General features: G+C 42.2%; 1 protein-coding gene across 1 annotated transcript in view; it reads left to right on the forward strand.

Annotated features, from left to right (window-relative positions):
• The first annotated feature begins 1,951 nt into the window (after positions 1 to 1,951).
• RFWD3 (ring finger and WD repeat domain 3) overlaps positions 1,952 to 18,738 on the forward strand; it is a 21,025-nt gene continuing 4,238 nt past the window's right edge. Inside the window, exons 1-8 of the mRNA XM_026856627.1 lie at positions 1,952 to 2,331; positions 3,679 to 3,914; positions 5,674 to 5,774; positions 5,873 to 6,070; positions 8,143 to 8,234; positions 10,320 to 10,434; positions 15,379 to 15,607; positions 16,815 to 16,965. Of these exons, the coding sequence (XP_026712428.1) occupies positions 1,952 to 2,331; positions 3,679 to 3,914; positions 5,674 to 5,774; positions 5,873 to 6,070; positions 8,143 to 8,234; positions 10,320 to 10,434; positions 15,379 to 15,607; positions 16,815 to 16,965 (1,502 nt within the window). The remainder of the gene's footprint in view (positions 2,332 to 3,678; positions 3,915 to 5,673; positions 5,775 to 5,872; positions 6,071 to 8,142; positions 8,235 to 10,319; positions 10,435 to 15,378; positions 15,608 to 16,814; positions 16,966 to 18,738) is intronic.

Genomic DNA, 18,738 nt, shown 5'->3' on the forward strand with positions numbered 1-18,738 from the left:
GGGGAGGTCAGGGGTGGTGTCCCGAGCGCTCGGGGTGCCTGCGGCCGCCGGAGGAGAAATGTTCCCCCTCCCGCGCCGTGTGTTCGAATTTATTCGGGCTCTTAGCTCGGATAAGTGAGCCCTGTAAAATGCCAGAAATAAACGCGTGCCTGTGGAGCGTGCTCGTCGTTTGCTTTGGGGTTTTTTGTTAGCTGTGGGGAAGCAGGTGCCGCGGAGTCACTCCTGGAGCGGCGGAGCGGGGCCTGGCTTTGCCCGAGCAGCGCCGAGTCAGGCGGCCCTCCGCAAGGGGAAGCTTGTGCTTCAGCGTTCAGCCTGCGGGTCGGGACTGCAGAGGCTTCTGTGGCGCTGCCCTGCCCCGCACTCTGTCCTCTGAAAGCACTCCGGCCTTTCTCAGCTGGGCCCAAGAAGCTTGTTTATGGATACCTTCCATCTGCGGGTTCGTCCAGGGAGACTCCAATGGTGAAAATGCCAGTATTAACATCTCGCCTTTTTTTTTTTTTTTTTTCTTAAATCCACTGGGTTAGTTAACCCACGATGGTGAATATATGCAGTATTTTGAAGTCTCACAGTTAATTTATGGGGAAAGTAAAGGGTCTGCTATGCTTACAAGTAGCAATTTTATTACAAACTAGTGCTAGAGAAGCAGTACTTGGTCATTGAATATTATATCTTGACTATGTTCTGGTGGGAGGTGGCTTTTAACTCTTTTTGAGCAAACAGGCTGAATTGGTAGTTAGGATAAGAATTATAAAGTGATTTGTAAGTTAGAATTTCTTAAAGTCTATAAAAATATCCCCCTCTACTAACTCTTATGTACATTTTTCTGGTTACTCTTTGTACTAAGAGCAGCCTTTGCTCTGTTTGTACAACGCCTGGCCTAATAACTTTCGGTGTGTGCTTTGGGCTCTTAAGTAATACTGAAGGTCTACAATTTCCAAGGCTTTTCAGGTTTTTGATTGCCTAAGTATTTTTTGAGAATGTGAATGACCTTCAGCAGCTTGCAGAATTTAATCCACCCCCCCATCTCCAAAAAAGGACTATATTTTTTTTGGTGCACCTATTTAATGAAATAATCTTGAACTTTTTTTGTGTTGTAAGACAGCTTGTAGAACAGGGTGACTAAAGTGCTCTAATTAGGTGGTTGACAGCAGCACAATAATTAGCAATGCACAGACTGTTGTCTCTGTTCTTCAAACCTAAGGTAGCACTTCTATTTAGGAGGGAACCTGAAATCTTTATCCCAAAGATGTTTGCAGGGCAACCATCCTTAAGTAATATATGTGAGGTTTTACTGCAAATTTCATGTTTATCTAGTCTCAGGCTGAATCTTAGTTGTGGGTTCTGCTGTGATACCGTTTATGGGTTTGCATGGTGTTGGTGAATGTAAAGTACCTGGAAGGCCTGTTAAGTGAGCTGTGGGTAAGATTTGCAGTGATCTGTTACCGTAATGGAATTTTATCTGAAGAAACTTGAAAATAAACCCACCTCCAGAGAGCGCGGTGTGATGGACACACAACTGCATTGTGGAGCTTATTTCTGGCTCTGTTTCTGGGTGTTTGTGCAGTGCTGCTCTAGAGTACTTCCAAATTCTCTTCTCCAAGTTCCGTATGAATTTACTGGCAAGTAAGTGATGCCAGCAAAACATCCTTAACTTTCCATATTCATCCCAAGGTTTACTTAAGTTGATTTTGCAATGTGCCTTTTGTGCTAGCTGCTGTTGAGCTAAAGACTTGGAGTCCAGGACTCTGGGAGGGTGCTCCCTGCTATACCAGCTCGCATATGTGTATTGACTTGAGATGATTTAGCTCTGCTGCAAAAGAACAAATTTGAGTCTGAATTCCAAAGTCTGTGGTAGTCACTGACTGCTGCACCTGATTCTTGCTACCATCAGGCTAGAAGTAAGGTGCATGCTTGCAGATAAATAAATAGTTTTATTCAAATCTTTGCAGAAATGGCTCAAGAAGAGATGGAAGTTGATCTCCAACCAGTGGCTGGTTACTCTGTAGAGAACCTCAGGATACTTCCCACAGAGCCGTCTGGTCACACAGCGCTGTCCTCCCATGCTGCAGTGCTTGATGATGGAGGAGGCAGTGTTACAGTTCTTCCTGCTGCTGATGCTGTTGGCATAATAAATGCTGGTACAAGGGAAGCAGCTGCTGAGCCTGACCTGCAGGTGGGTCCAGCCGGGGCTCTCAACAGACTGCAAAGGCTGCAAGGAGCTTTTGATCCGTATTGGCCAGTGCCTGTGCCACAGGTCACGCAGCGTCCACGAGTGAGGAGAGCTCGCAGGCAGCAGAGAGTTGGTGGCTCCCAGAGGACAATCAGTGCCAGGTAAAGCAGAAATGAAGTTGGGTCTGAACTACACTCTTACCAAGTCTGGCATCGGTGTAAAACTACTTTGCTTCCTGGCTTACAGAGCCCAGCTCAGCCCAGGTTTTGGCCAAGATCTGGGCAGCTCACATACCTTTTAAGCTCAATAACGGCACAGTGCTCTCTGATCTCTGCTAACAGGATCTTTGCTCTTCTTGAGTGTATCTTCCTGTTTCTTAATGTTGGAAGTGGTGGTGTTGACTTCTGAGCCCTTCTGTGCATTCCATCTTGCTTGCAGAGCTTCTGCTCGCACCATTCTCTCTGCTCTGCCAGATTCCTGTCAGTGCTTCCTGCAGCAGTGCTGACTCTTGGCAGTTCCAGCCAGCATTTAGCTCGGTGGAGCTTGTGCTCTGTTTTGCATTTCACCTTTGATTTGGGGATTGCCTGATTAGGTTTTCTGGTGACAGTTGCTGCAGAAGCTTTCACAAACATGCAAACTAGTATTTTTCTAAAAATTTTTTTTGTTACCTCTGGGCAAATAAAATAAAAATTCTGTGTTTAATACCATTTGTGATGGGTTTAAAGCGTGTTGCTCTCCAGTCAGAAAGAAATAGCCATTTCTGGTTTGTTTGGTTTTTGTCTCGTCTTTGTAGCTTTTGTAAATGTTGTGGGTGAGATTATAATTAACTGGAGCATTACCTTTAAATTCAGTGAGACCAAGAACTCCTCCCAGATGATTAAACATAACTGTACTGTTTGCCCTTGATGTGTCTGTGAAGGTCACTGGAGTTTTTGGGGCTAGAAGGCAACCTGACAGACTTCTCTTTTGAATCAGAAGGGTGATTGAGATGATAATTGAACTGATGGGGGGAGAGGGGAGGGTGTTTCTATCCAGGGTTGAAGTTCCAGTAGGAAAGAAGAAGGAAAAAGTAGTCCACGGAATGAAACTGATACAGGCCTCATGTATCTAATATTGCCAGTGGCTTTGGGAGCCAGGTCTAAGTTAGGATTCTAAGTACAGGTTAGGAGTTCTTTAGGCTATTAGCAAACAAGACATATCTTTGCTTTTCTTCTCTACAACCCACCACCACCACACTCCAAAAGAAGACATCGTTGCTGTAATGAGAAGGGAGATTTTCTTTGAGCTGACTAAAATAAATGGTCACTGTGTGATACTGCCGATTGTTTGTCGAGTGGGCAATTGTATGGGATTGCTTCTCGACCAGAGAAGGTCTGTCCTGATAACTTTGATACTTTCCTATTGCAGTCAGAGCCTAGGAATTTTACTGCAAACAAGTGTGGAGGAACATGCTGAGCCTTTAGCCTACCTGAAATAACTGGCTTTATTTCTTGCTTTTCTGGATTCAGGGCAGCATTGGACAGTTACTTTCAAGTCAGCAGGACCCAAGAGCCAGCTACAGGACCAGTTCCACATCTGGAGCGCTTGCATATTGTGAGGGACAACCAGGAACACAGCTCAGATGAAACAATAGTAGTGAGCAGCTCTGACAGCAGCTCTTCTGCTGAGGAGGAGGAAGTGGTGGAGGCTGCAGCACTGCTGTTACCGTCGGCCCAGGAGACACCTCCAGCAGCTAGCTCGGGAGGTTTGTGCTATATTTGAGCTGTGTAGAGACTTGATTTCAGAAACTCATCTTGCTGTTTCAAAACTCGGTGGGGAAATCCTTTCAAGCTTCATGACAGACGGTGCTAAGAGATCATTATGCCCACAGCTGACAGGAGCAGGTTGCTACCACAAGGCTTTTTGGCAAGCAGTTCCTGAGAGCAGAAGCAGCAATGGGGGATTGCTATCATAATGTTAAATACAGTCTTTGCTGTTTGCAGGCTGTTGCTTATAAATAATCCTGGAAATGTTCAGAATAACTTCAGGCTTAGAGATTAGTGTTTAGCACACTTCTGCTGTTATATATTATCAAGGAGTGTTACTGAACATTGTCACATCTCTGGAGATCAGCAGTGCTTTCAGAGAAGGATATGATTCAGTATTTTTTTAATTATTTGTGATTTCAGTCTACTTCAACTTAGAGTTTTCATTCCTGTAACTTCTTGTGACAGTTAGCTGAGGAAGTAGAGATACTTAGGACAGTGGGCTCTTTGTCTCTTTCTTTCCTTGGCTTTTTCTGGCTTGCAATCCTTTATCTAGACTCATGTTCACAGGCTGCCACATCACTTCAGTGACATTGTTTATGGTGAACATATGCAGTTTATGTAAGAGTGACAAGTAGTTAACTTGCTAGTCAAGGTTACTGGTGCCCAGAGAATATGAGAACAAGGTTATATTTTTACTTCAATCTCTTAAGGAATGTCCTTAGGCTTCGCTCTCTACCCTTGGTTTTGTTTTTGACTGGCTAGCCCACCTTGACACCTTTTTTGAGGCTACATAGATGAGGTGTCTTTTGAACAGATTCATTCTGCTTGCTTTGAGCTACTCTTACACGTGACAGGAGCTCAAGCTGTTCAGTGCTGTCTAATATTGTGTGAACATATGCTCTCTGTAGGGTTTTCTGGAATTCCCTTGTCTTTTTTGCTTATATAAGCCACTGGTTCCTGTTCAGCCCAGGACCACAAAGGCTGAAAACTTCATTGACATTAGCCAGGGTTAGGTGATACCTCTCTACTGGATTGAGAATACCTGCCTTGAATACTAAACGTGACTAAACTCTTTTGTTTTGTCAGGAGACTGGGGGGGGGGAGACAGTGATTTCTGCTCCTTTTTTAATATGCTAGTTGTAGTAATCTAAACTTAGGATTTCCATGTGCCCATGCTTCAACAGAAGGGCTAACAGAGGCCCACCAGGAAAACATACGCCCCAGAAGAATTGATAGTTCAGATAACTACAAGCTGGAAAACTGCTTAAGTCAGGGTGAATGGGCAGATAGCATACGGTAAATGCTTTCTTGGCGCATGAAATATGCATGCTTAGATCCCTTGGCAAAATAACTTCTCCATATTGGTGTCTGTCTTTCTCTGGGCATAATGACACAGGGTTCTATCCTTAAATCAGCCTAACTAGAGACCTGTACACAGATATATTTATTTCCAGCAGGACAGAAAATCCTGATAACAGTTGCTGTCTTTAAAAGACCTCTCCTTTTCCACTCAATATGCTGAAATTCTGCTTCTTTCTGTAAAAGTGTAGTTTTTCAGCACTACCATGGGTGAATAGAAGGGCTTATGCACAAACTGCCTGACCTTCAGATCCAGGATGCTGATCTGAAGCTTTGTGTGTAACCTGTGCAGTTGTTGCACTGCTTGCCTTATGCCCTGATGCTTTCCAATCAAGTCAAGGAGAACTCCTTTCCCCGCAATTATGTATCAGTTCATTTAAGCAATGCTTTCTTTAGTTTCCAGTCAGGTCCAAGCAGAGCCACCTCAAGCTTTGTCTCAAGCTTCTGCAGAACATGGAAGTCAAGAAGGTGAAGAGGCTGAAGTCCAGCAAAAACAGGTAAGATGACCTAAATGCTTTTGGAGACAGATTAAATATGGGGCATGCTGTATTCTTCTAAAAAAAAAAGTTGTTTGTGTGTTTATTTTTAATCCTAGAGAACTCCACTAAAGAAACTGGAACTGTCAGTTCCTGTCGCGCCACCGGATGAGGAGGAAGGGGATACCTGTGCAATCTGCTTTGAGCAGTGGACCAACGCTGGGGACCACCGTCTCTCAGCATTGCGGTGTGGACACCTGTTTGGTTACACCTGCATCGAGAGGTGGCTCAAGGGACAAGCAGGGAAGTGTCCCCAGGTAAAATGGACGCTTATGTCCACTGGAGAGGACTTGCTAGCGGGTAACTTGTGCTGCAGGTGTGCTCACTATAACTGTTACAACTGTTTGCTGCATGAAGAATCCCCTTTTGGCTGCTGTCAGCAATAACCAAAATCACCTTTATTTTGATGTAGCTAGGCCAGGAACAACTAGCACCCCATTTAAAGGGAGAATTCTGACTTGGATTTTCTCTCTGAAGTAGAACATTCGTGAGTAGCAGACTCAAAAGTTTGAGAGTTCAAGTACTAAACCTGTAATTGGTTTCAGAGCACTGCACTGTTGTCCTGGAGTATGGGAATGGCAGGCAGATTGCTAGAAGCAATTAACTAAGCATAAAGAATACGTTATTGGACAAGAAATCTGTTTGAGAACCGTTTTCAGTCAATTAATCTTCTGTTTGGAGCTTTAGCTGCTTTTGCAGCCTTTAAGCAGGTTGTTTTTAGGTAGCTCGAAGAGAGTGAACTGAGAAACTAGTTGCATCCTTTAATGTCTGTTTGCAAGTGGTATGCTTCCATTCCTTATTCCTTTTTTCCAGAAGGGAATGTTGGCAAAAAATAGGTCAATGAGTACCTTGTAAATAGGAATCAGTTCTGCCACTTTCTGAGTTGGTGGCTGGAAGCCCAGGTTTTCTTTGGCTTTGTCATTTTGAGAGCTTCCATAGTCTTACTTGACTTGTTGAGAGGAGGCAATCCTGCACAAAGAAGCTTCCTGTTGACATGCACTGTGATTAAACCTAAAGAATCACTGTTGCCATAGCAAAGGCCCAAACCTTATTTTTCTCATCCCTGTAAATTCTGTGTAAGCTTTTCTTCACCCACTCCAGGCCCAGACAGAATTCTCAGACCTTCATGGCATCTTTGCTCTTAGGAATTTTGTGACTGATTTCTTCTTGAACCCTAACAACTCCTAAGGGGTGCTTGCTCCCTCTTTTTCTTCCAGTGATGTACTTACTGAAAATTTCCTGGGAGAACTTGCTCTGGAGAGAACCTTGTAGCTAAATCATCTTCCCTTCATTTTCAGTTGCTGTCCTTCGCAACTGGGCATTCTCTGATTGAATAGCACAGAGTTGCTGTGCGTGGTGCTCTGTATACTAAGTGGCTTGAGTGCAAGTTACTGTGAAATTGCAGCATTCCTGATCCTGCCAGTGATAGCTGGTGGCTGCCAAGGAAAGCTGTCTTAGTCGCTTACTGCTCTGCAAGGCAGCTCTTGACAAAGGGAGGGGAGGTTGTCTGATCTGAAACTGTTGCCCATGATATCTTCGTGCTACTAAATAATAGAGAAGTCTGCATTTTAAGTACACATAGTAATTTAATGTTCAGCAGAGGTTACTTGATTTGAGTATTCACTGCCTCTTTTCTGAACGGCAAACTATATTTGCAAAACAGTGAGCTTGCAGATGCTGTAATTTCTTCCAAGTTCCAACTCAGGGGGAGGTATTATCCCTTCTTTTTAAGGTGAATCTAACAGCCAGATGCACAAAATTATTGAAATATCTGACTCTCCGTGTATTGCTGAAATCAGTGGGATGTCAGTGCTTCATACTGACACTGTAATGCTTTTATGAATTTGGGCCTATAGGATTTGATTAAAGGAATATAGTACGTCAATAACAGAGTTGGGAGTATGCTCAGGGGTTCCAAGATCATTGTCTGTTAGCCAAGCAGCCAGTTTTGCTAATAAGTTGGGCTGGTGTTTTCTTTTAGATCTTTTTTCCCTTTTTTTTTTTTTTTGTCCCTGAAACTTACCTGACCATGCTGTGTCACTGGTACTTTAGTAGAATAAATTTAGTGGGAAACAAGGAGATGCATTATTAAAGTTGCAGTAGGATACATGACGATTAGAGCTCTGGTGTCTATATGAGGGAGCGTCTTGCAAACGTGCTGTGTTAGTGTTTGTGGTTTTGTGGATTTGTTTTCAAGTAGACAACCCCTCCCTTCAAACTTATTGGGATTTTTCAGAATAATACCTAGCAGCTTGTAGGGGTACATAGTTTTTTATTTTGAGAGATATTTAAATGCTTGTAGATGAACCGAACTTGTCTTTTATTTCAGTGCAATAAGAAAGCAAAACGTTCTGACATTGTGATCCTGTATGCTCGCACTCTGAAAGCACTGGATACCAGTGAACAGGAGCACATGAAAAGGTACGGAGTCTCCACGCAGAGCTACGACCTCACTGATTGCATTCCACTGAAAGCTGCAGTCTGGCTTTCACCTCATGCTTTAATTGCCTGTATTGTCTAAAGCAATTTGTGCATTCTCTTGGGGATTATCACGAGTGTGGGTGGCTTAACAAACCAAGGCCTTGCTGGGTTGCATGTGTCTTACCTGTGAGAAGAATTTTCTTTTGGAACAGAATTCTTGAGCTTGTGCTTTGTGGCACTGAAGTAGCTGTATCCTGAAATGTCATCATGGGAGAACATGCAGAGTTGTTGCTAGAAAGCCCTATATTGCTAATTCATCATTCTATGAGAAGAGTGAGGCATAGTTAGAAATGCAGGGGGGGTGAATAGCTGACCTTTTCTGCCATCTTTTCTGCATGCATTAAACAGAGTAATCTCTCATGAATCACTTTCCATCGTGCTTTGTCAAACTCTTCATGTAGCTTTACTTACAAAAGGTCAGCAAGCATTACTATGACTCTACTTCCCTTTCCAACATAAAGGTAGACATTTTATTGAAAAAAGGAGAAGCGGGTATGAAAATGGGGACTAATTTCTTTTCAGTAAGATGTCACAGATATTCTGAAATTAAAAGACTGCAGATATATGAGTTCTCCTGAATCTTGTAGTGAATAGAATTTAATTGGTGTCATCTTCACATATCTCTAACTATACTGCTGTTCTTTCAGTGCAGTCTTTCAATAGAAGCCCTGCTATCCTGGTAATTATTAATCAGAAATGATTGAGGAGTAACTGTCAGGAAGGGAAAATATCTCTTCTGTCCAGATTGCCACTTCCTGATGGTGTTTGAACTGTACCTTTAGGAGGGTCACGCTTTTTTTACTGGTTTGACACTGCAAAACAAATGATGAATGGTATTTTTTTCAAAAGCACAGAAGGCATTTGGGTGTTTAAATGTTGTTATCTCTCACTGCTGCTTGTGTCTCTGAATCTCACTGCAGCCCTTCCCCACTTGCCCTACACCTCCTCTGCCTTCTGTTTTTCTTAGGAGGCAGACAGCAATGACTGCTTGTCAGTCCCGTGAAGTTGCTGGCAGCAACTGCTTTGTGGCACACGGCCACAAATGGAGGACAAATGTGAACACCAATGCAGGCATCAATATTATCTGCACATAGCCTTGAATTAGGTGTAAGATCATGGGTTTTGTTCTTCGCCTTCAGGCGCTGGGTACTTGCATAAAGGATGTGTTTACTATGGTTTAATACAGCATTTCACCTGTTTCTTCTGCAGAAAATAAAATGCATGAAGAAGCTGAAGTGAAATGACAGTGCATTGTGAACATGCAAGGCTAGGTCTGTATATTTAGAAGGTACTTAGGCAAGCTACATCTTCCTGCACATGAACTTCTGAAATAACTGGAATATTGCAGCTTTTGAAGTGCAGAATGCGATGGTCAATGTTATAGACCAAATGTACAGATAATTTTAAGGAATACTGGTGTTTCTTCCTCCTCTAACTATTCCTTCATACATAAAGCCTAAATGAAAGAAAACTTGAAGTATGTTATCAAAACTGCTGCTGCTAAATGATGTGCACTTTTAGGTTAAAGGTGAGGTATGGCTTCTATATGGGCAGTCACAGAGAACTTATCTCTATCTGTGTATTTCTGATATAGCTATATTTTCCTGAAATACAAAATTAGTTACAGGTAGTAGAAACAAGCTTGAAGATCTTGCTGTGTTGCTGACACAGTATATTACATGGACATTGATGGCAGAGAATTTGCTAAACTGTTTCTGTAGGGGTAAAAAAAAAAAGAGTTATTTCTCTTTCACTCTACTAAATTAGTACATTTGGAGAAGGTGAGGAGAAAGGCTGTTGTTTCTATGGAACAATACTTGAGTGAGTCATCTGGTACGATTTCATAACTGAGAACATCTTGAGGTAAATGTACTGGATGAGTGTGGTACCAGATTTTTCTGTAACTTACGAATTTACAGGATTGAATTGAACAGGACTTGAGTTGGGGTGAAGTCTGAAGGTAGGAATTGACAGCCCGGATAAGCATCCTAGTCCTAAGGATTGCTTTTTCTCTTGTTCCTCCAGCTCTTTAGAAAAGGAGCAAATGTTACGGAGACAGGCAGAGCTGGAATCTGCACAGAGCCGTCTCCAGTTGCAGGTTTTGACAGATGAATGCAGCAAACTCCGCAAACAAGTTCAGGTGAGTCTCATGCTACTAATACAAAGAGGATTCCCTTTCTCTTCAATCTGTGTTTTATGTATTCCCTTAGAGGAGAGAAGGTAGGCTTCCAGCTTTAATAAGCAAGATTTAGTAACAATTGGTGAATCATCAGGAATATCCTAAACATCCCAGGCTGGCATATTCATGTATACTACATAACACTGACCTCTTTTTTTTTTGTGTGTGTGTGTGTGTGTGCTTCTAAGACTTAAGCAAAGTTGCAAGTGCAGTTTAGCAGTAGAGTTTTTTTGCTGCTGTTGCAGATTCCTCCTCAGGTTTTGTGGTGACTGGAAAGGCCTTGTAATACACACCAAACTTATTCTCCCCATCTTTCTCTCAGCTGCATCAAAATGAGTTTTGAAAATACCTACAGTAAACCTGTAATGGGACCTGTTATCACTAGTTATTCAAGAGCCTTTGAGAAGTAATTTATGACAAGGTATGGCTATTTGCAAAAACAAAAGGAAACAACAAAAAAAAGCCTAATTTTTTTTTTTTTGTGAAGGTCAGTCAACGTTCTCCTTAAGCACCTTCTGGTACCATGAGACCTGGCCTGTCAGTAGGGTAGGCTGAACAGCTGCTGAGAGGCACCTCTGTCCCCTTAGAATACAAATTACTGAAAATTAATGACCAATTGCTAAATGATTTCTTCCTTTCTGGCTTATGCAATACTACAATATTTTGTAACCTAGCACAGCTGCTTTTGCAGGATTCCTGTAAATTGTGGACTCTACTTGGTGCTCTCAACTGTGAATTATCTGGCATGTTCCACCAGTGCTAGGTTTTTCAAGAGCCTGTTTCATAGCCAGTTTGCTACTCTTTTGTTGTATGAAGTAGATAATATCTAATCTCTTGCTGTCTAGCAACTCACTTGATTTTATGCTTTTTCTCTACTGGATTTTTTTTTTTTATAGCCTTGGCTATTCATGTCTGTAAATTAAGCAACATCCTCTTTGTTGAAATCTTCCTGTGTGACGTAAGATAAGGCTTTATAAATTGCTTGCCTAAATTCCTGCATGAAGCTGTATGCTCATTGGAGCAAATAAGAAAATTGGTCCACTTCAAACTCTGGCTTAAGAAAAATGTGAATAAGATAAAACTGCAGGTCCATAATGTCTTCCTGCAATTTTTTTTGGTGTTAAATGATAGAGTATCCAGCCTAACTGAATTGAAGTTGCATGTGTTAAAGATTAAGTACCCTGTGTTCTTTCAGCTCTGGTTCACTATTTATATTGCATTCATCACTGTCCTGTAGTGGTTAATGTGAATGCTGGAAGCAATTTTAAGGTGGTTGTTTACACTGTGACTAAACTGAAAGTAAAACAATTTGCTGGGGAGCAGGAAGTCTGGAATAAGTCTCTAAGGTTGTTTGATTATATTTGGAGCATATGTCTAACGAGTTCCTTGTCTTATGAGCAAAGTCATGTAGTAAAGCAACTGCTTGCATAGAATGGTTTAGGTTGGAAGGGACCCCTGGAGGTTTCTAGCCCAACTCCAGTTGGGTAACTTCAGCATTGGGCTGGGTTGCTCAGGGCGCTGTCATGCCAGGCATTGAGTGTACGCAACCAGATCTCACATCCTGTCTGGACATCCCATTGTTTGAACATCCTTACTGAGAAATTGGGGTTTTTTTCCTAGCCTCTAATCTGAACTTGCCTTGTTACATCTTCAGTCTGTTGCCCTGGTCCTTTCAGCAGGCAGTGTTACTGATGGTGTAAGAAAACACTGTTTAACTGGCGTATAAAGCTGTAAGTCAATATAGAAACCAAAGTACTGTGGGATTACAAAAGAAATGTGTGCAATGTCCGTTCACTCAGAGGGATGGTAGGTATGGCAAAGTTCAGTTGCACAGAACTTTATTGGAATAATTTTGTTGTTCATTGGTTGCGTACAAACCTTGGTGTCTGAAGTTTTAGGGAAAGCAAATGCCATCGGTTCCCCCCAGAAGTCATTGTGTGAATCATTTTTTGTTGATAACAGCCTTGAGAGCTGTGCCTCATCAGCAGTCATGTCACTAATTATGATCTGGATTTAGGTTTGTATACGTTTTTTCCTGCCCTTGTCCATTAACAGTATTGTGCATTGTACTTTGCTATTGAAGTATTTAGAATGATTGAGGCTAGAAAAGGGATGTTTTCTAAGTCTTTAGCTATATGAAAATACGTGGGGAAAGGAACTTGAGGGGAGAGAGGGTAGGTAGTTAACTAAAACTCTGGAAGAAAGCTCTAAACTGTTGTTTCTATTTGCAAACCTGCTCTGTGTGCCATGCTGAGCTATATGGTGTGCACTGCACGGCAGGTTCAGACTTTCATTTTGGAAGCCTGGGGAATCAGATGGGAGCTATTGCAGTACACCTCCTGAATCTGCCAAAATTTTCAGTATGTTAGCTTCATTTCTGCAAGTGCGAAACAGTAGCTCTGTTTGCGTATGGAGCAGTAAAGGGAGGCCTGGCAGGGAAATGGCAGGAGGTTGCATGCTACTGTGGAGAAGAAAGCAAGTGTAATTGTGAGCTTTGCAAAAGTCAGTTTATATTGCTTGATGTATTGGAAAAGCTTTTTAAAATATGATTTTCAGAGCATCCAAAAAGTGGCAAATTATCAATTAAAAATTTGTGAACCTAATACCTTTAGAAAAATTTTAGGCTAATGGTTTTATGACACAAAACTCTTTCATCTTTGATCACCTCCAGTTTATGTCTGGGGAAGATCTACAAGAAGTAAAAGATGATATTTCATTCAGCTGTTACTTATAGTGAAGCCAATTAAAAATGCTCTGTGACCCTTTGAATTTGAACCTGAACCTGGAAGGTGGGATGCCTGTACTACTGCACCACAGCTCGAGGTTGTACAGTCCTCTGTGTTCCTCTGTTAAAGCAGGGCTGGGGCTGTGTGGTGCAAGCCAGCAGGCATGGCTTCTGTGAGAGGTCTGTGCGGGCACAGCCAGAGAGGGACAGTCATCTGATAACTGCCTTTGTCTTTAAAGCTTCATACTGGCTATTAAGACTGTAACCTAACACTCAAAAGAAAAGTGTCCTGAATTTCTTGTAGTTGGTGGTTTTCCTTTTGTATTCATTGTGCTCTCCTGCTTCTACTTATCGTGCATGCTCCTCGGGAAGACTTCTGCTTTATATCCCCTTCTTTCCCCAGCCTGTGTGACTGTGTTCATTCACCGCTGCAATGGTAAGCTGAAATCTAGGAGGTGGACACATGAGTGTGCTCTCGAGGCCCTTAGTTAACACCAGCCATAGGGAAAACTTTGCAAAGCATCTTGAAGGAAAGTATAGGCTTACATTTATCAGAAGAGAGTGTTCTTTTGAGCACAATTAGTGGAATTTGTTCTGCAGAGCAACATTTTTAATCCCCGTGGTAATGTGTCTCCAGTAAGACTTCCTGATTCTGCTGAGTTCGTCCATTGTGTTTAAATGTAAACATGGAACTAATAGTTCTTTGCTTTTAATTGTCTGGTTTCCTTTTTACTAACTTGTGTAAGAGTTGCATGTTGAGTGCAGGTGACAAGGAGAGTTTTGTAAACTCTCCAGAGCAACAAATAACTTTAGTTTTCTCTGATCCTCAGTGGTGGTAATATCCTCCTGCCTTTTAGAAATTAGTTTATTAAACTTTTGATTAAAAGTCACTTTTTTCTAAGTTATTTGTATTTTCACTGACTACTTTAAGCCCAACGCTATAGCTTCCATCATAAGAATCCTGGTAACCCCCACACCTGTCTCCCCAGGTTGTTTCGTCTTTGCGTGATCTAATGGGATCATCTTGAATTTTCAGCTTCATTTTTTTTATTTCCTTAGGGAATTTGCAATGCACTTGATGCAAAACACATCAGAACTCTGTAAAATATCAGAATTGCTCTCCTCTTGAGCAGTTTCCAAACATTATAGGTCTTGATGATAACTATTAATGTAGAGCTTGATCTTTGATCTTGTGTCTTTGAGAACTGCTGCCTTGCTTAGACAGCATTTAAGTGGTAGTGGCTGGTTCAGTACTGAAGCTAGCTTGCAGTCTGCTAATATATTCATAATATCACTCTTATGGTCCTTAATTGTTTAAAAATTACATAGTATTTGAAACATATCTTGCTCAGATAACAGAAAGCAAGTAGCAATTTTCTTAATATATACATTCCCTCTAATATCCCTGGGGTTCTGTACTATCTGGTTTTGCCCTTGGATTGCAACAAGGTGGTCAACGTGCTTTTTTGAGGGACATTTTTAGTTGACTCACAATATGTCAGTGCCACTACTTGCATACCCACCTCACCCCTGACAATCTCTGTGGAAAGAGGAATTCTAGGAGTACGTTGCTGCTGATGGAAGCTGCCTTTGGCCATATCTCTGCTGAGCATCAGCTGAGGTGGAGGAAGAGGGGGGAAGAAGTGGTGGAAAACAGGGCTGGAGCTCTTGAGAGTTGTGTTGTTCCTGGAATTTGCTGCCTAGGATTTACAAGAACAGGGTCATCTTCATTAAATAGACTGACTTGTTTCCTGCAACACCCTTTATGTTAAAACTTGGGCTTTTATTTTTTTATGGGGCATTCTGAAAATTCTGGAAAATGGTTTTAATTGACTTTCTCTTGTGGTTTAGATGCATGTAATACTTGGCAGTTCATTCTCTTCTAAACAGCATTGATCTGGTAGTAATTGTTACTGGCTTTTATGTGTTGCCCAAGAGTCCTCTTTCACAGGGTCTAATACGTACAGTAACAGACTTTGAGTACACTATGCCAGAACTTGCATAGCATTTGAATGCTTTTGTTGCTCACTGTCATACAGCATTTCAGGAACAGCGTGGAAATGGGACCATATTTTCCCTCTTTATCTGAGAACAAGTAGAGTTGGAGCATTTGGAACAGATTGCATGGAAGGTTATGTCACAGTGATGCATTAAAGCTCTTTGGGTTTTTTTCTTTGCAGGAGCTGAAGGCTCTGGTGGCCCAGCACAATGTGAGTGCTTCTCAGCAACCTGGCAGCTCCCGCACCTATCCCCCAGGCAGTCTCCCCTCCAGCCAAAGCCAGCGCAAGTACCACTTGGAAAAGGTTTTTGTGGTGTCTCAGACTGGGAACTGCAGAGTAATGGCATACTGTGACTCGCTGAGTTGTCTCGTAGTATCACAGCCTTCTCCACAGTCTACTTTTATTCCTGGTAATTAAGCAAGTTAAGATTTGAGGGTTTATAGGTGAAGGTAAAATGTGTTTTCTGCTTGCTCCCTGCTCTCCATTTCTCTGCTTGACCTCTGCATGTGCCTTGTAAACTGGGAATACTTGTAAGACTCCCTGCAGTACATCTGGCCCCTGCACTGGTCGCTTCTGCTTAGCGAGGTACCTTCTTTCCCCTGTCACTTCTATGGCAGAATTCTAGCAGAGGGTCTCTGGCTCTTCTGCTGAAGTGCCACATCCACAAGAAGATAAAAGGTGTGTCTGGTACCCCTTGCAAAGGTGAGTCTTCTGAAATAACAAGGGGCCAGCACACTGGGGGCCTGCAGAGAAGCTTCCAGTGCTTGGGTGAGAAATATTACCCCAAACTGCAGGTGGATTGATCCACGTGCTGCTGATTTGTCAGTACTCTTTTAAAAAAAAAAAAAAAAAGCAGGGGGGTAGGCAAAAACCCTTCTGAATATGACTGATAGGAGCACTGTTTCTCAGTGAGGAAATAGGAAGCCAAGCAGTCATGGGCAGCCTTGTTTTTGTCTCACTTGTAGGGGCAGGGGTAAGTGACCTGACATTTGGACCAGCACCAACTTGCTTTTTCAATGAAATAGATGTAGCATTAGGAGTCTGAGAGAGTTTATTTGCAAAGTACTTCAATGCCTACTGAATGATGAAGCTTACTTTATTTGGTTAATGGTTTTGAGATTAATATGCCTTATCTAGGCATAACAAAATTGTTTTCTGCATTCCACTGACCTTATTTTTCTGGCTTTTGGAGCCAGGGAATGAATCTCTGAATGGAGGCTTTGTGGCAATTCTTGTAGCACACAGGCTAAGTTCACCTGTAACCATTCTTTGCAATGACACTTGTTCTCTTAAATAGCCATGTAATCCTACTGTGTGTGTTTTTATCTAGGCAAGAATGTCTTTGAAGAAACTGTCTAAAGAGCAGCAGGCTATTGTAACAAGAATTGTAACACTGATACTGAGTTTGCTCTTTCTGGCTGGGATCCTTAAGGATTTAGGCCTGTTGCCTTTTGAACTAAAGAATGATTTGTGGCAGTTCTTCTCCAGAACAGCAAATAACTTTTACATGTTCACCCCACCACAGGCTTCAGAACAGACATAGTTCTGGCATTGAATTCCTGGTTCTACACATATGCTGCTTTGTGATAACCTGCTTTATCCTTACTCTGCGACAGGTTGTGGTGTTAAGATGATGAGTGTGGCCAACCTGAAGAGCAGTCAGTACATTCCCATCCATAGTAAACAGATTCGGGGACTGGCTTTTGGCAGCCGAGCAGATGGCTTGCTGCTCTCTGCTGCTCTGGACAACACTCTCAAACTTACCAGGTGAGCCCTGTCCCAGCAGAGTTTTGCTTATGTGCAAGGAGCCCTGTCCCAGCAGAGTTTTGCTTATGTGCAAGAGAGTGGATTGGATTTTTTTTCTGTCTTGCTAGAAATGTCTTGCAGCAACTGCTATTCTGTTTTCTAAAATATGTTGCTAAAATGAGATCAGGTGTATTCTCCCTGCACGTGAGAACTAAAAGACTTGTTCATGCTTTTGGATCTTTTAGGTGGAGGTGTTATGGAGCCAGCTGTCTGTGATGCTTTTCCCAGTGGAAAACAAGGAATTCAACACAGATTGGCCAAGTTGTCTTGACAACAAACATAGCTTAATGTATAGATGTGAAATTTACTGTTCACTTAGTTTTCTGTTACTGCAGGGAAGTGTGAAGCATGGAAACTTGTATGGCATAAAACAGAAATGAGGGGTGTTTAGGCTGGGTGCTTTCTTCCCTGAGCTAACCCTTCCATAGGCTTCTCTGACTTTAAACTTCTTGCAGAGCATGGGGTTCATCTGGGACATGGAAGGCCTAGACAGCACTGTTGAGCTCATGCTAGAGGAGCATGGGTTCTCTAGAGCTAGCAGAGGCTTAAAGCAGCAGGTTGGAGACTAATTATGCAGAGGCTGAGAAAAATGCATCCAGTCCTGTTAGAATTTACAACCTATGACTGGTTTTTTGCTACTCTGCTGCTCTTCAATCCTAAACTTAAGCTGCTTCAGAACTTTGTTGGCTGATTGATTCTTACTGAGTTCTATTAACATCTTTACGCACATCTGCCTGTCAGTATAGGGTTAGGCAGGGTATGTGCCTGTTATGACTGATTAGTCCCAATTCTTTCCCATGAGCAAAGCAATGAAGAGAACTTAATCCTGCAACAAAAATGTAAAGAATGTTGCTTTCTTCTTACCATGTTGAAATGTTTGCTAGACTAGTTAAAAGTAAACAAAACTGTCTGTCTCCTATGCTAAAGTCAGCATGTCAGATTTCTAACCGATGAGGTTGGTATTCTTTTTCTGGTTTAATCTGAAGAGTGGCTTCTCATTGCGGTATCTCCTTAGACGTTTGACTCCCCTATCTGACTCCCGCTGCCTTTTCTGCATCAGAACTTGAGATCCTCTTGCTGTTGTGCTTGATCCCAGAATGTCCTGGGGTTAAGTGCTTGCTTCAGCAGCATCCTTGTACTTTTTTCAGTCTCCCTCTGAAATAAAAGTTCCCCTTTGGTCATCTTTCCTCTCTACTTATGATTTCATAGTCATCCTACCAAAAGGAATTGTGCTAGATGTCCTTAAGTCTCCTGTTCTGGCTTGCAGGAGTTTACAATAGCACCATGACTTTGGGTTTTTTTTCCTGTTGTTTTGAACCAGTCGCTGTTCTGATATCAAACTCCGTTTCCCCAGACAGATTCATCTTTGTGGTTGTTCCTCTTGTACTTACCTGGGAGCAATGACTTGCTTCTATGGAGTTCTGAACATAATCACCTCCCCTGGGGAGAAACCCATGTGTTTCAAAGGATGTCCAGAGTGACTTTGACATGTGCTGTCTTCTAGCTCACACTGTTCTCAATGTGCTGAGCTTCTGCTGACAGCACTGCCCACTGCAAGTATGTTCTATCGGACACCAACTTTATCTGCTATTCTGGATTGTGCCCCTCTGTACTCCCCTCTTCTTTATTCCACAAATTGTTTCTAAAAAATTAACACTTTTAATTGTCTTTACCCCGCTCACTGTCCCATTCTTGCTTAAACTGGATTCTTTTGAGGCATAAACACTGTTACTC

This window comes from Athene cunicularia (assembly GCF_003259725.1).
Source record: "Athene cunicularia isolate RWA chromosome 11 unlocalized genomic scaffold, athCun1 chr11_part1, whole genome shotgun sequence".
Taxonomy (NCBI): Eukaryota; Metazoa; Chordata; class Aves; order Strigiformes; family Strigidae; genus Athene; species Athene cunicularia.